General features: G+C 34.5%; 1 protein-coding gene across 1 annotated transcript; it reads left to right on the forward strand.

Moving 5' to 3' along the window:
- The first annotated feature begins 6 nt into the window (after positions 1-6).
- On the forward strand, positions 7-1554 carry LOC125844987 (cytochrome b). Its single transcript, XM_049524358.1, has one exon. It carries the CDS (start codon positions 309-311, stop codon positions 1488-1490), a length of 1182 nt encoding a protein of 393 aa, XP_049380315.1. The 5' UTR covers positions 7-308; the 3' UTR covers positions 1491-1554.
- The last annotated feature ends 16095 nt before the right edge of the window (positions 1555-17649 follow it).

Below are 17649 nucleotides of genomic sequence, written 5' to 3' on the forward strand. Positions count from 1 at the left end.
GCGGACAGAGACCTAAATTTCCATTAGATTCATTCCTAAGCTTGCTTTGTTGCAGCAAGATGATCAGTCCGAGAGTGCTGGAGAGAAGAGAAAGCGGTAAAAACCTCTCTTATTCGGTCACCGAGAAGTCGGACGACTCTTCAGTAACCCAGGGTGATCCGACCCCTTCGACGCTTTTTTCGCTGTATACCCCCTCCATCCTTCGGAGGTGGAAGAAAGGGTACTCACATTTTAATACATAGTAGGGCCCCAGAACGCTAAAAGGTGGGGGAACAAGAGTTGTCACGATAGAAAAGAGAAAAAAAGAAATGACTATAAGGAACCAACGGCTCTCTCTTCTTAAACAACCTATATCCTCCACACTTAATCAGCATTTGATAGATTATCCAACCCCGAGCAATCTTAGTTATTGGTGGGGGTTCGGTTCGTTAGCGGGTATTTGTTTAGTCATTCAGATAGTGACTGGCGTTTTTTTAGCTATGCATTACACACCTCATGTGGATCTAGCTTTCAACAGCGTAGAACACATTATGAGAGATGTTGAAGGGGGCTGGTTGCTCCGTTATATGCATGCTAATGGGGCAAGTATGTTTTTCATTGTGGTTCACCTGCATATTTTTCGTGGTCTATATCATGCCAGTTATAGCAGTCCTAGGGAATTTGTTCGGTGTCTCGGAGTTGTAATCTTCCTATTAATGATTGTGACAGCTTTTATAGGATATGTCCTACCTTGGGGTCAGATGAGCTTTTGGGGAGCTACAGTAATCACAAGCTTAGCTAGCGCCATACCTGTAGTAGGAGATACCATAGTGACTTGGCTTTGGGGTGGGTTCTCCGTGGACAATGCCACCTTAAATCGTTTTTTTAGTCTTCATCATTTACTCCCCTTTATTTTAGTAGGCGCCAGTCTTCTTCATCTGGCCGCATTGCATCAATATGGATCCAATAATCCATTGGGTGTACATTCAGAGATGGATAAAATTGCTTCTTACCCTTATTTTTATGTAAAGGATCTTGTAGGTTGGGTAGCTTTTGCTATCTTTTTTTCCATTTGGATTTTTTATGCTCCTAATGTTTTGGGGCATCCCGACAATTATATACCTGCTAATCCGATGTCCACCCCGCCTCATATTGTGCCAGAATGGTATTTCCTACCGATCCATGCCATTCTTCGTAGTATACCTGACAAATCGGGAGGTGTAGCCGCAATAGCACCAGTTTTTATATGTCTGTTGGCTTTACCCTTTTTTAAAAGTATGTATGTACGTAGTTCAAGTTTTCGCCCGATTCACCAAGGAATATTTTGGTTGCTTTTGGCGGATTGCTTACTACTAGGTTGGATCGGATGTCAACCTGTGGAGGCACCCTTTGTTACTATTGGACAAATTTCTCCTTTAGTTTTCTTCTTGTTCTTTGCCATAACGCCCATTCTGGGACGAGTTGGAAGAGGAATTCCTAATTCTTACACGGATGAGACTGATCACACCTGATTAGTGAGAAATTCTTACACCAATCATTTACGAGTGGGTATTACACCAAGAATTTACAAGCGGATCGAGGAATGAAGGGAGAGGAATTTGAATAGAAAGAAAGAGACGTATTTCGAATTAGAGTAAGGGCACGCTAAGACATTCCTTTTCGTGCTTTCGATCTGCTTACTTTGAATAAAGAGAAAAAAAAAAAAGAATAGATAGGCGGAAAGGCTTTACACAAGACCACAGAGCGAGAGAGAGAGCCTTCGCTTACCTGCTTAACCGTACCCTCCTATCGTACCTATATAGCCTTTCCTTCAGTTATATCCAGTTTCAGTTCTGCTTCCAACTACCGATGGGAGAAGGCTTGGACGTATAGCAAGATTAAATAAGAGGTATTGCATACGGGAATGATATATGAAATAAAAGGTTGGAAACAGAGCTGGAGATGAGTGCTAGCCAATGGTTAAGACTTCAGAAAGCACCTTAGCAATTACCAGTAATGCCCCTATCGACCTCAGTCTTGTTTTTTGCTAGCTTGAGTTCATAACTTTACTATTTATCATTAAACGTAGAATATCCCGACTTCGCTAGCCAGAACGAAATGGACATATGAGCGATCGATTACGAGAGCTCGACCGATCAGACCAGGAAGAAGAGAAAGAAAGGTCAATCTCCTAAAGGCCTTCGCAGAGCTGAGCTTTAGGGGGTAATACTTTTTGTGGTCTTGCACATGGAAAAGTCAAGTATTCTACGCAGGCTTGATTTACCGGAATTTTTGCTTCAAAGAATGCTTTCAAGCTAGGAATTTAAGCACGGATAGCTTTATTTGACAATTAGCTGGAAGTCGGGTATGCCTATTCAACATAAACTAAGGCGCTGGGTAGATCGTAGATTGCCGGGTATGAATTCGATTCTAAGTCGGAGAATGCCCATAGTTATGGATACTAAGAAAAGTAATGAGTGACCAGTAGAAGGAACAAACATGAATATTTATGTGGTATACTACCACAGAAGTCCCTAGAGATACGAAGCTATTATTCAAACATTTGCATTCTTTACCTTTTCTACCAGACGAAAGGCAATATAATAAGAAAGATGAGTAAAAAAAGAAAACTATTTGTCTCAAGATAAGAAAAATTCATATCATTGAGTATATATTTTTGTTCTTGTTAGTGATGCAAAAAAAAAAATCTTTTGCCTTGTACCACATTACGGGAAATAAATCTTGTCAATCTAACATATGTTATTAAAAGAAAAGAAAAAACCAAGATTCCATGTAACACAATCTAACCACTTAAAACTAGGGAATGTTCTAAGACAAAATATATCAAAGCTATAAATACTCTTGTTTTTCCTTTTTGAGAAACTGAAACCTCAACACATTAACTTTCAACAATGGAAACAATGTTAAAGAAGAGTCCCTAGAACATGTTGACACAATTTTTCTTTCCTGAGATAAAAACAAGATGAATCTCATGATATTCAAGTAGGTAAATATCACTTTGCATCTCTTCAGAATCTACACAAAAAACAATATATAAATCTACCATTTGTAATTTAGTGCACATTCTCTTGCGTTGTCATAACCTTTATACATCAAATAACAATCTATTGATCATTTGAATGGAAAATTTACATAACCAGCAAAAACAACAACATACCAAGTGTAATCCCATAAGTGAGTCAAGGAGGATAGAGTGTACATAGACCTTAACCCTACCTTGAGAGGTAGAGAGGCAATTTCTGATACACACTTGGCTCAAAGAAACACATATAAAGTAGATTCGAGAAAGGGAAGATTTACAAAACCAACAACAAAATCATATCTAGTGAAATCTCACAAGTGAGGTATGGGGAGGGTAGAGAGGTCATTTCTGACTGACCCTCAACTCAAGGAAAATCATATCAAAGCATATCGAAAAAGGAAAGTTTTACCGAACCATGACAAAAATCTTAAAGGGAAAGACATGAAAGATCTTACTTTTTCCCTTCAAAGAACTAATTATATCTCTAAAAATTAACTTTCGTAAGTACAAAGCATATTAAAGAAGAGTATCAAAAAACGTCAGCACAACTAGCAGAACTTGATGATCAGAAAGCATCAATCAAAGCAAACTTCTGAGTGAATCAATCTACAGTTATACGTTGTATGACCTATGGAAACAAGCATTCAACGAAAAAGTAATCACACACATATATATACTTATAATTGTAGATTGATTACTTTTGGTTGAATGCTTGTTTTTATAGGTGATACAACTTATAACTGTAGATTGATTTACTCAGAAGTTTGCTTTGACTGTGCTCTGTGATCATCAGGTTTTCTAGTTGTGTTGATGATTTTTGATACTCTTATTTAACATGCTTTGTGTTTAGGAATGTTAATTTTAGAGATATGATTAGTTTTTTGAAGGGAAAGAGCAGGATCTTTCATGGCTTTCCCTTTAAGATTTTTTGTCAGGGTTATGTAAAACTTTTTCTGTTTTGATCTACTTTGATATGCTTTTCCTTGAGTTGAGGGTCAATGAGAAATGACTACTCTGCCTCCCAAGGTAGAATAAAGGTCTATAGACACTCTACCCTCCCCGTACCTCACTTGTGGGATTTCACAAAATATGATATTGTTGTTGGTTTTGTAAATATTCTCCTTCTCGGTCCGCTTTATATGTTTTTCCTTGAGCCAAGTGTATATCAAAAATAGTATCTCTACCTCTCAAGGTAGGGGTAAGGTCTACGTACCCTCTGTCGTCCCTAAACTATTTTGTGGGATTACACTTGGTATGTTGTTGTTTGTTGGTTCTGTAACTCTTTCATTCAAATGATCAATAATTTGGTATTTCATAATGTATAAAGGTGATGACGAAACCAAAGAATGTGAAGTCAATCACAAATGGTCGATTTATATTTTTTTTTTTGTGTAGATTCTAAAGAGATGCAAAGTGATACTTACCTACTTGAATATCATAAGATTCATCTTTTTTCTATCCCAGGAGAGAAAAATTGTGTCAACATTTTCAAGGGACTCTTCTTTAACATGGTTTTCGTTGTTGGAAGTGAATGTGTAGAGCTTTGAGTGTTTCTCAAAAAGGAAATAGAAGAATTTGTATAGCTTTCCTTTTGATTTCTTGTCGAGGATATATTTAGTATTAGCACAGTCCCTAGTGTTAAGTGGTTAGATTGTGTTACACGGGAATTTGGGTTTTTCCTTTTCTTTTGATAACAAATGTTGGATTGATAGGATTTCTTTCCCATTATGTGGTACAAGGCTATAGATCTTTTTTTTTTTTTTGCATCACTAAGAAAAAAAAATTATATACTCAATGATATAATTATTTCTTATCTTGAGACCGATAGTTTTTTTCTTTGTACTCTTCTTTCTTATTATGAAACCTTTCGTCCGATAAAAAAGGTAAAGAATGCAAATGCTCTCATAATATGATGTGGACTTCTGTGGTAGTATACCACATGTATCTTCATGTTTGTTTCTTTTACTAGTCACTCATTACTTTTCTTAGTATCCATAACTTATTTAAAAGAATGTGTCTTGCCGCTATTGTTTTTGATTAGTAAGTGTCAAAGGTTACAAAATATCTTATTTTAGATTCCCGATATTTATGGTAGTTTTTGGTCATATATTGACGCTCCTTTTTTTTCTGAATCCTCTTGAAGAGCTTACATTTTTCATGTTTGAGCTTTCCTTGTAGATCTAAAAGAAAATGAACACTGATCGGACATGCAATAACTCCTTCTGGACAAAGGAGGAGGATAAAATCTTTGGGAATACTCTTGCGACCAAGGAGGATAACAACAATCTATTGGAGGAAATGACAAAAGCACTTCCTGGGAAATCGACTGATGATATTAAGGATCACTATAATATCTTAATTGAAGATATCAATGCCATAGAGTCTGGATATATCCCATTACCTAATTATCCTGAAATGCAAAAGCAGAATTCAAAAGCACATGTAGAATGGTGAGAAGGGGTATCTTGGACAAAACAAAAACACAAGTCAGTTTCCAGTACAGTTCTTGGCGACGACATTAATAATCTGAATTGATGTTTATATCATTTCTTGTAATTGATTGCACGGCATATTACATTTTTACTAAATTGGAATTCCAAAATTTCTTACTTCTCAATGACCACGTTGGTGTGCTTCAGAACATCTCATATATTATTATACTAGGTAAATGACCCCTGCTTCGCGCGGTGGTGAATTACCTTATGCTAATAGCATTCAATGATATACGTGTTTCATCCAAAAAATAGTTTGTTTTGTTTTATACCTAAATTAAGTTAGAACACAATTTTCAAAAGTTTCCCAATCAAAATAATGGAATTCGAATTCACATAAGCGGGCTTAACACTTGGGAAAAAATAATCATCTACAAGATAGGCTAGTATCACACTTTTTCGTCTGTGCCAAAAAAGTGAACATGATCAAATGTGAATGTGTTTTTACTAAGCCTGGCTAAATTGTGTGCCTACAATTATCTCAAAGTTTATCAAGAAAAATAATCAATAGTCTTAGTATATCAAATCTTGAAGGTTGAACTACATAAGATCTTTGAATGATGTTGGATCCATAATGTATTATATGTTGGCATGCTATATTTCCTTCATTTTGAAACCTTCCATGAGAAGTGAGGAAAGTTTAGTTGCCAAATGAATGTTTAACGACTATAGCAACATTATTTTCGTAATTTCCTAAGGAAGTTCCAAACAAATTGAGTCATTTTCATTTTTTTTTTTGTTAGTTCGAAGGAAAAAAATGTTATTGCTGTCTCAAAAACAATGGAGAACAATGGAGTAATGTGCTAAGAACAAACTTGTATTTAATTTTGTAGCAAATAACTGCAACTTGAGAGAACCACAATAGGACATTAAGATATCCTAAGTATCTCTTCCGCAACCTAGGTACAAAGTAAATTAGGTTCATATCTGCCTATCGATCTAATCCAGCGAAAAGTAAAAATTGTAATTTTAAAGTTACCATTTTTGTTGAATCGGTTATTCCTTAAGGTTTCCAACTAAATAGTTGAATCAGTTATTCCTTAGGATTGACAACTAAATAAGTTTGTATTAAAGCGAAGTAGAAAGATGCATAAGTAATTGACACACTCCAGATCAAAATTTTAAAGTTACTGTAACAAACTAAGAGCCAAGAATATAACCCCTCATCCTTTCATACATGTGGACACCAGAGAGAGAATACCAATTTGAATAAAATACTATGTTTCTTCGTCAATCTAATGTGAAACTATCAAATCAGTCACAAATAGAAGTGAGAGTGATTTAACTTCGTTCATGACAAGTAGAAAATAAAACTTTGAGAAATTTCAGTACAGGAAGTACATAATTCACAACTTATTCCAAAATAGAAATTTCATTTATGCTTGATTTATGATGTATGACGTGAAGATATTATAAAAAAATTTCTCCTCAAAGGAAACATATTAATACTGCAATTTCTTGATGATAGAACACATCAATAAATAAAGTACAATAAGTAAACAAAGAGTAGTCTTCAAAACTTACAATGGCTCAATCAATTGAGAGAAGAAATCTGAATCTTCTTTTCTTCTTTCGATGCCATAACAGGATCTCTAAACTCCAGCGAGAATACAATATAAACATCCATATCAGAAAGGGATTATAAACAACTCTTTATGGAAAGAGTACTAAATAAAAGAATTATACCTGAAAATTTATGTGAGACTAAAACATTATGTCCTTGACTCCTTGTGCAGACAGGAGGGATAAAAAAAAAAGAGTTTTTTTGGAGGTTTTTTTTTCTCTGGTGAGAGGCAACAAAACTTTGTTTTTGTCTATCTTCTTTCTGGAGAATCACCTATTTTTGTGATTGTTAGAGTGGGTAAAAGTCCTACATTAGTTGGGGAATGGGCTGGTGGTCTCCTTATATGGACTTGGGCAATCCTCCCCTCATGAGCTAGCTTTTGGAGTTGAGTTAGGCTCAAGTGCCATATCTTTACAGGGATATAAGTTTCTGGGATAGAATTGTGGAGACTTTCATCTCCATTGAGTCTCCAACATTCAAATTTCAATAAAGAAAGATGAATAATGGACTTCAAGTCGGTCAGTATACATTCAAAATAAATTAGATTCAGTCACTCAAATTATATTCAAACTGAATGAGTCATTAAAATTGCAAACATGTTTCATAGAACATAATGTTATAATGGGTGAGATCAGAATTTGTACCTGATTATTTCCCCCCAAAAGTAGTGCATCATGTAAGGGATGTCTTCTAGATTTTTTAACTGCTCATACGAAAGCCTTAAGTTACATTTCAAGACACAAAAAAATTAATTGAATCTCAAAGAGAGACACATTAACCAAAATACATTAATTTTATAGCTACAACGAACCTAAATTTAATCAGATTTCAAATCTGGAGGAAATTTGAAAGAGCACATATTAGTGCTTGTACAATATTATACAAAGAGATTCTACTTTATACATCACTATACACCTTTTTATACATAACTATATACCTTTTTTTTCTCAAAAGAAGAACAGTTAAGCGAACAATTTACTTGACGAACTCAACTTCTTCATACACGCCGAAACATACACACAAAAAGGATAAAAAAAAAAGATGCCAATAGCAAAGAACAAAATAAGCAGAATATAGAAAAATGAGGATGAAATGTTGAATTACTTTAATTATGAATTGTATAGAAGAGAAACCAGGATCTGGTGGTTGATTAACAATCTCGCCGTAGTCAAATCCCATTGGTAAACAATTTCTGCAAAAGCCTTATTGATTTCTACATTCGCAACATTGATGGGTTAGAAATTAAGAAAAGATACGCATAGCCGTGAAACAAAAGTGAACCCGGACTGAATTATGAATATCCAACAAACACAAAAAGGGTTTTTTTAAGAGCAGTAACAACCCTCATGCAAGAAAGAGTATAGAAGAGAACCTTGGAATATGTATGACAATGCATCAAATAATATCTGTATGAATCTACGGATGAACTAAATCACAACAGTAATTGGACTCTGGTTCAAGATTTGTTCATGCTGAATGCTCTGTGCAGAATCTAGTCCAGACTTGAGATGAGCAATCGCGGATGTAGTGCATAGCAGTGAAGGCCAAGTGTTGTTTTTATTTTTCAGATGCTATGGAAAGTCGGAAACGGTGTTATTTTTGTGGAAAGAGTTCAAAAGTTGATTCAAAGGTTGCCGTGGAGAAAGTTGGGATTTGTTTTTCGTAGAAAAAGGCAGGAAGGAAATGGATATTGGTGAGGAGGAAAATAGAGATGCAATAATAACATGAACAGTGTGCTTGTTCATTAACATTCGCAGCATAGTCTAATCCCATTGGTATAAAGTTTTTGCAAAGTGATTGTTGATTTACATATTGACAACAGGGGTGGGTTAGAAATTAAGGAGCATATTCATGGCGGTGAAACAAAAGTGAATTTCGTATAAATTATGGGTGTTGTTCAAACATCAAGGGTTATGTGAGAATAATGACAATACAACCCAAATGAAAGAAAGAGTATGGAAGAGAACCTTGGAATTTGTATGAAATTGAAGCAAATAATTTCGGTTGTATTATGTAAAACAATAACAATAAAGCCTGCGTGTAATAAAGAGTAGAGAAGAGAACAATGGAGTATGTACAAAAGTGATTTGAATAATCTAATGTTAAGAGCAGCGTACCTGGAGTAAGAGCCGGTAACTGTTGGATGGTGGGGGTGCTGTTCCATTGTGGTGAAGGCAGCGGAGGAGAAAACTAGCGCACAGAAGAATTAATGAAGGGAATGGGAGGTTATGTGGAGTAAGGGATGCTTATACCATGTGAAGGAGGAGGGTTTAATAGAGGCGTTATTTGAAAGAGCGAAGGGGCGGTAGTGAAGAGTTACAGTGGTTGGGAAGGGAAACATCTGAATATATGGGAAGGGGTATTTGTGGAATTTTTTAAAATGAAAGTGAATGCTGGTTTATGGTGTTACCACATCACCGAATTGAGGTTTTCCTTTATATATATGTATGATTTCTAAGTGGATAGAGTATATCTTCATATATGTCATAGGTGTATTTGGTCTTAACTGCATCACTAATATAATACATAATATTAATTCCAACTTCTGAGTTCCACAATATTTTCTGATCAAATTAATACAAATCATTAATTCCAACTTCTGAGTTCCACAGTATTTTCTGATCATATTTGTAGGCTTTTACTTATTTTAATTGTCAATGGCTAGGCTTGGTTTCATGAGAAGTAGATTGACTCAAATTCTTCATATACATCAAACAATTCATGAAACTATAACCACTCCACTTGTTGATTGCAGGTTAAGTCTCCTCGGATGAGGCTCTATATCTAAAATGTCAACTTTGCCTGGGGTATATGTAACGACTCGGAAAATGATAGGTTAAGCAAGAGCCTATGACTTTGTGTTGACTTTATAATGAGGTTCTATGAGGGGTTTTTATGTAATTTCATTTTAATTGTGTTACATCCGACAATTTAAAATGAATATGAAGTAGCTTGAAATTGGAAGTACACTTTTGGAAAAAGTTCAGAACCTGGAAATTTGGTTAAGTGTGGGAAATCAGTGAGTTTTTGGCCAACTTTGAGCAGTCATAGCTCCTAGCTCAGGATGATCCAGGAGTAGTTCCAGTTATGTTTGGAAAGCCCTTGGAACGATCTTTCCAACGCCACCGATTTTGCTCGATTCCGAGTTTGTATGAGCGAGTTATGCCCTTTGAAAGTTGGGCAGTGAACAAGGAGTCCGTCCGGAAATTTAAGGGCATTTTGGTCTTTTCACAAATATTTTCTTTTGAGGTTATATTATTTTGTTAGGCTGATTGTGGATCATTTTTGTTCCATTTTAAAAGAGTAAGAGTTAGGGTCCTTGAGTGAAGAAGAGAAGAAGAGGGGAAGAAGAAGAAGAAGAAGTTGGAGCTAGGATTGAAGATTTTGAGTTCCTTCTTCTTCAATTCTCGTGGGTTTTCAACTTAGAGGTATGGGGATTCTTTATCCTTGATTATNAAGGAGTTATTCTATGTTTTAATATTAAAAGTATGTTGATTGGTATTGATCATTGTCTTTTCTATGTTATATTGATATTTGACCTTATCTATTCCATTGGAATTCAGACTTAGCACCGTGAGGGATTTGAAGTGGAGGCTCAAATGGGGTATTCTCTAGTATCAACCTCTAGTCCCAAACTACGTGTCCTTATAGGGTTGTCTTAAATGACCTATCTAGTGGATACACTTTAGCAAATGATGATATGTACGAGTTCTACCTTGGCAAGCAGATTCCCTTTCTTTCAATATGAGGGAAATACCCGATTCCATGATATAGCTCTCATCATTTTATTGCCGAATAAAGCTAATATCCCAAAAAAATGACTATGTTTCTTCAAAGTTTTCTTATGTCCCTTATGCTAATGTATTTGACTATATTTCATGATTCTCATGTCTTTTCTTCTCTAAGTCCTTCCATGTACTAATGCATACTTATGCCTTGGAATGTGAGGACTCACCAATCTTCGAAGTCAATGAAATTGACTTGCCACGAGTATGGGAGGTAGGAGCATCGAACCCTACATTAGTTGAATAAGCTTTAACCATGGAAGAAAAGAGTGAAGAACATGTTTCAGCAATGAGAATGTACTCATAATGTTTGTTAATTGTTCCTCCAACATGCTTATAGAAATCTCCTACTGTAAAAACAGTACAACAACAAAAACATAGTATGCCTTATTCTTAATTTTCCTCATTTTCTTTTTTGGCTGCTCTTCTATGACAACAACTTCTGCATTTTCTTTAATTACATCACAATCTACAAGCCATGAAAGTATTGTTGCTTTACGCTGTTTTTGTCCATTTGCCTTCCTTTTTCTACTTTTTCCTGCTCTTTTCCTCATACCCCGCGTATTTCTCTTCTTACTTGAAATAGAAGAATCCTGATTATCCTCTGATGAAAATGATTCATCTTTAGCATGTTTCTCTTTCTTCAAATGGCGATTTCATTTCCTGGTTCTCCCCATTGAAGAATTATCAAGAGTTGTGTCATCTTCAGTGATATAGCCTCTTATGGGGTTAACCAAAAACTCTTCTTTAGACTTTATCAGGTAATTTTGCACCATATTGCAAGTCACTCAAGTTATATGAAGATTCTGAACTCCAAGAACTAGAACTGCTTCTCTGTTTTCTTGATCTTCCTACCATTTTTTCACAGCAGGCAAAATATTGATAGAATTACATAGTATATTTATGAGATGGATGAATAGAAGGACAGGAGATCAAGCAAATAACTTCATTATAGTATAGGTCAGATGTTGTTGTGAATAGTAAGAGGCAGATCGGGAAGGTTGATAGTTGCGTGTGAATTCATTTGACCTATACTATGAACAACTTTCTCGATCTGCCGCTTACAGTTCACAGCAACATCAGATCTATACTATAATCAAGTTGTTTGCTTGATCCCTCGTCCATATATTCATCCATCTCATAATTATACTATGTGATTACTATCAATTTCTTGCCCGACGTGAAAAAATTGCAGGAAGATCAAGAAAACAGAGAAGCAGTTCTAGTTCTTGGAGTTCCGAATCTTCATATAACATGAGTAACTTGCAATATGGTGCAAAATTACCTGATAAAAGGCTAAAGAAGAGTTTATGGCTAACCCCATAAGAGGCTATCTCACTGAAGACGACACAACTCTTAATAATTCTTCAATGGGGAGAAGCAGGAAACGAAATCGCCATTCGAAGAAAGAGCAACATGCTAAAGATGAACCAATTTAATCAGAGGATAATCAAGATTCTTCTGCTTCAAGTAAGAAGAAAAATACACAGGGTAGGAGGGAAAGAGAAGGAAAAAGTAGAAAAAGGAAAGTAAATGGCCTAAAACAGAGTAGAGCAACAATACTTTCATGTCTTTTAGATTGTGATGTAATTCAAGAAAATGCAGAAATTGTTGTAATAGAAGAGGAGACAAGAAAGAAAATTGGGAAAAGTAAGAAGAAAGGCATACTATGTTCTTGTTGTTGTACAGTTTATAAAGTAGGAGACTTCTGTAAGCATGCTGGAAGAACAACTAGCAAACATTATGAGTACATTCTCATTGCTGAAACAAGTTCTTCACTCTTATCTTCCATGGTTAAAGATTATTTCACTAATGTAGGGTCCGATGCTCCTACCTCCCATACTAATGGCTAGTCAATTTCATTGACTTCGAAGATTGGTGAGTCCTCTTGTTTCAAGGACCGATATACCTTTACTGCTTTATGTAATCTCCATTTTCTGAATTTGTCTCTGATGTATGGGTTACGACCCAATTACTTTCTTTATGATGTATTTGATGGCTTATTGAGACTTATGTTAAACTTCCTCTTTGTCAAACTCTTTTGATCTAGAAAATGCTATTATTTGAACTCTTTATCTCTATTATCTTGTATGATGTATGTTAAGTGGCTTGTGAAGGGCCTCTCGGGGTTCTATAAGACATATTACACCTAGGATATACTTTGGATCGTTACAACTTTATCATATAAAAATTGATTTTTCTTATAATTAGTGTCAAATAATGTTATTTTGACGGTTCAACATTATCATAAGAATTCAATTCATACTCATGATGAAAAAAGGTTCAAAACCATGGATATAGCATTAATGTTTAGGTTTTTGAATGATTTCTAAATCTGTCAAGTATGAACAAATTGTTTCTGTATAGGATTAAGAGTTTAGAAATCACCTATGTGAGTGTTAAGTGTAAGCTGCTTCAGGGATAAGGAGGTTTTCAAGACTAAGGCAATCTCAACCTTGAGAACCATAAACGATTAAGGGTTACTTGTGTGACTTGTATTGTCTAGGTATACAACAAAGTTTTACAGTTCAAATATACCGCATCTACCGATAGATCAAGTGCATCCGATATGAGTTCACCACGGAAAGTTCAAAGGGAAACCTACTTATCAACATGCAATTAACATTTGTTGGTATCACACATTTGTCCATATGCCTTTTTGTTATAGTCATTCCCCATTCATGTTAGGAATTGCTTAGTTTTAAAAAGTGTGAATAAGAAATGAAGTTTATTTTTAAAAGACCGTGATTTTTCTGATAAGGCACAATAAACACTTGTTCATACTATTCTTTTATTTATAATTATAGGGGTTTCTTTTCATTTTTCGACTACAATTTTTCTGNGATAGATCAAGTGTATCCGGTATGAGTTCACTATGGAAAGTTCAAAGGGAAACCTACTTATCAACATGCAATTAACATTTGTTGGTATCACACATTTGTCCATATGCCTTTTTTTTTATAGTCATTCCCCATTCATGTTGGGAATTGGTTAGTTTTAAAAAGTGTGAATGGGAAATGAAGTTTATTTTTAAAAGACTGTGATTTTTCTGATAAGGCACAATAAACACTTGTTCATACTATTCTTTTATTTATAATTATAGGGGTTTCTTTTTATTTTTCGACTACAATTTTTCTGATTTTTCACTCTTTTTCTTCTTCATAAAAACTCAAATGAGATTTGCATTTGTTGAGTGAGTAGTTCACAGTTCAGCGAAATTTGAGGTATCAGTATTGTGCTGAAGTAAATCGTTCTATCCTGGGGGATACATTCCATAACTTCGAGTGCTTGAGGGAAATAATTTTCTTAAAGACACATTGTAAATTTAGTAGACTTGACTTTTCATTTTTATTTTTGTCTATATTTTATTATTTCCTTAATAGTGTTTAATTTTCATATTACATTGAGTACAAATTTGAGCCTAATAACAGGGAAAAGAAGAAAGAGAGAAAATCAAGACGAAAATGAGGAAGAAATGATAAAAGGTATTTTCAATGTCTTTCTCTCACCTTATGTGTTTCTATCACAGGATATATAGTCTTTCATATTCATAATTCAAAGGAAGAATGAGAGAAATATTGTGAAATATTGAAGACTAGGCTAACATAACAAACATTAAACATAACATTAACTTATGATTCATTGCATCTGCATGATGTACCTTATCTTCTACTGTAATTGATTTAGTAGGTGATGAGAAATTGTATCATATGTTAGATTGAGGTTTAAGTTTCGCATCGTATTAGTTGTGTCAGATATTTTGATACACATATATAATTTTTTTCTTATACGTAGATACAATTGACACTTAATTTTTTAAACTAATAATGCTTAATTTTTTTTGCACTCCATTATATTGTATCACCCTAAACTAAATATACAGATATAATAAGTATCATTTTTTGTGATAAGTGTTTGAAATAGTATAACCCGTAAAATTAATATACAAATACATTTACTAGAAAAGGGGATCGTATTATATCTAGGTTTAAGTGGTGCATTTTTTTCTTCACAATTTAGGGGATCATATTGGATTTACTATAGGAATGAATAAAAAAGTCATGCCAATTGTATTTTTTTTAATTGTTTTAGTTGATATATATATATATATATATATATATATATATATATATATATATATGTATATATATATTATCCCCATGTTGATAATCTTTCTGAAACACTGAAATTTCAAAGCAAACTATTGAGGAAGACTAGTTTAAGTGACGACTTTTGGATCAGTCGTACTAGTGCATATGAGATGGAGAGAAGCCATTCGGTTTGTTATGATTGAATTAAAAATTGCCTGGATCTGATCTACATTTTTGCAATCTAATGAGGAAACAATGGTGTGAAAATAACATACCACAGATGCATGCTTCAGTTGGAGAACCCAAATTAATGTATGTTTCTCACATTTTTGGATGTGTAAGCATGAATTAGTCTAATTCCTTTGACACAATTTGTTTTTTAAATTAGTAATATTGTGTTTCTTCTTTTATCTATTGCAAACTAAATTGTATTAAATACATTTTTAACAAGTTTGTTCTATCATCTTAAATTGCAGTTTAGATATATGTTTGTTGCAGCTAGCTGTTGTGCATTCTTATTTACCAGAAAATGGTAAATAAAATTGTTTTCTGCAAGTTCTACACTAGTAGAGACATAAAAAAATTCAAAATAGCATTGTGTATGAAGACTGGAAATGTAAATGTGCTCTATAAATTGAGACCGAGGGAATAATATCTTTTTCTTTTTCTAATTTTGAAAAATTTATGGGCTGAAATTATTGAGAAAATTGAGGCAGTATAGACTGTTCAAACAATGAAGAAAAAGAAAAGAATTAGAGAAAAGCTTAATCGAGTTTTCATTCTCTTAAACAAAAAATTCATATAAGGAAACCAATAAAATGAAACTTCAATATTATTTCCATCAATGAATATATAAATGAAATATATATTTTAATAAAAATGGATATATTATATATAGTTAAGCGGAAGTTACATTGTTGCTACTAGTACTAGAGATTATAGATAGATTCCCAAAATAGGCTATCTTATTACATGCAGACCATACTACTAGTTAAGTGGATAGAGCTCCAACTTGGTATGCTTTGATGAGGCTTGCTTCTACAGCTTCAGGAGGAGTTAACAAAAAGTGTGCCATTTTGGTCATTATTAGCTTGGAACCTAATCTTCAGAAAACGTTTGCTACTTTTTTGGCTTGGCGAAAGCTATGGCGGACCACTTGACTCGCCAACTTCTTCATAGTTAACCTGCAAATTGCAGTTATACAATTATAAGTTGGTTAAGGATGTTCTAAGTATTCTAAGATGTCAGTCATGTCCGTTTCAGTTTCTAAGGGTAGGAGATTATGAGCATCGACCATATTTAGGCCAGTGACAAACGCTTCCACCACTATCATGATATTATTGTGCCCGTAGCACCCTTTGTAGAATCCCCAAATCCAGTTACCACAGACATCACTTATGAGACCACAAGTTCGCGTCTAGTTTTGTTCTTAGAGAAGGAACCATCAGTGTTTATTTTATATGAACCGTTCAGGGGCAGTAACCACTGAATATGAATGGTGGTGGTGGCGATATGGTGAATAAGGGTATGAGTATGTTGCATGTGTTCTGTGGTTCTGTTCCTTACTACAAATTCCGATGGAAAGGCCGAATCGTCATTATGGATATTATCATTCATGTTTAACAATATATTCCATAATGCAAAGGGAAATTAATCTATCTAGTGGTAAGGGTGATCAGTGTCTGGTGGTTTCAACCTTTTGAGGGCATGTAATTGTTGTCATATTGGGGAGGTAACTGGGAAATATTAATGCCCAAGGCGTACTAGAATTTTTCAGCTATATTACATTATATGAAGATGTGGGTAATTGATTCGCTATTGAGGTGACATATAGGACATGGAGGGTCAGCATCGATGCCAATGTGGTGAAGGTAAGCGCTAGTTGGGACTCGATCTTGGGAACACAACCACATGAACATATTTATTTTCGCTAAAGTGTTGAGTTTTAAGATCCAAGAGAACATAAAGTAATTAACCAGGTAAGAAGTGTTTTATTTTTTTCTTCAGAAGCTATTAAGCCAAGGCCACCATTTACTATAGGGGATTTCACTTTTTCCCAAGAAATGTAATGGATGCTTTCTCTTGTGGGAAGAAGATCCCCAAATGAAGTCCCGTTGAATTTGATCAATAGTGTTGCAAGATTTTTTGGGGATGTTAAATTGTTAGTATTAGAATATTTGACGATGCTCACAAACATGCAAGTTGGTCCCACAGTTGATCACGTTTATGAAGTCAGTTGGTGAATAATGGTAAAAGTTGTCACTTCTGACACAGTTTGTAGGCACAATCAACGAGACAATTGTATCAACCAATCAGAAAACACTAGGTTGTAATGTTCGAAGGATAATATATCTTTAGTGACATGAAACAACCTACTCAAAACATTCAAAGAAAACAAAAAGTGTAAACTTTGTCTTTGAAGAACTCAAGCTTTCAGCACACACCTCAAGGGACCTGATAGAGTTATCAAGTACGTCTTTTGATTGTTTGTTACGAAATGCTTGAGGTGTGGTAAACTTGTAATATTTGTTCCAAATGTATAAAGGAACACATTCAGTGTGTGGCAAGTTAACACATGAACATAATTAGAGGTAATTTTGTGTTGTGTGATTGAAGTCTATATTAATTAGAGTTAGTTAATATAGTGGGCAATAGATGTATTACTTTAGCTCTTATTGTAATAGGGTTATTATAGGTTGGGAGACTATGAGTTTAA

This window comes from Solanum stenotomum, chromosome 11 (genome assembly GCF_019186545.1).
Source record: "Solanum stenotomum isolate F172 chromosome 11, ASM1918654v1, whole genome shotgun sequence".
NCBI lineage: Eukaryota > Viridiplantae > Streptophyta > Magnoliopsida > Solanales > Solanaceae > Solanum > Solanum stenotomum.

What these genes read in the sequence shown, in the direction of transcription:
- LOC125844987 (XM_049524358.1), top strand. Translation starts at nt 309, where the DNA reads ATGACTATAAGGAACCAACGGCTCTCTCTTCTTAAACAACCTATATCC.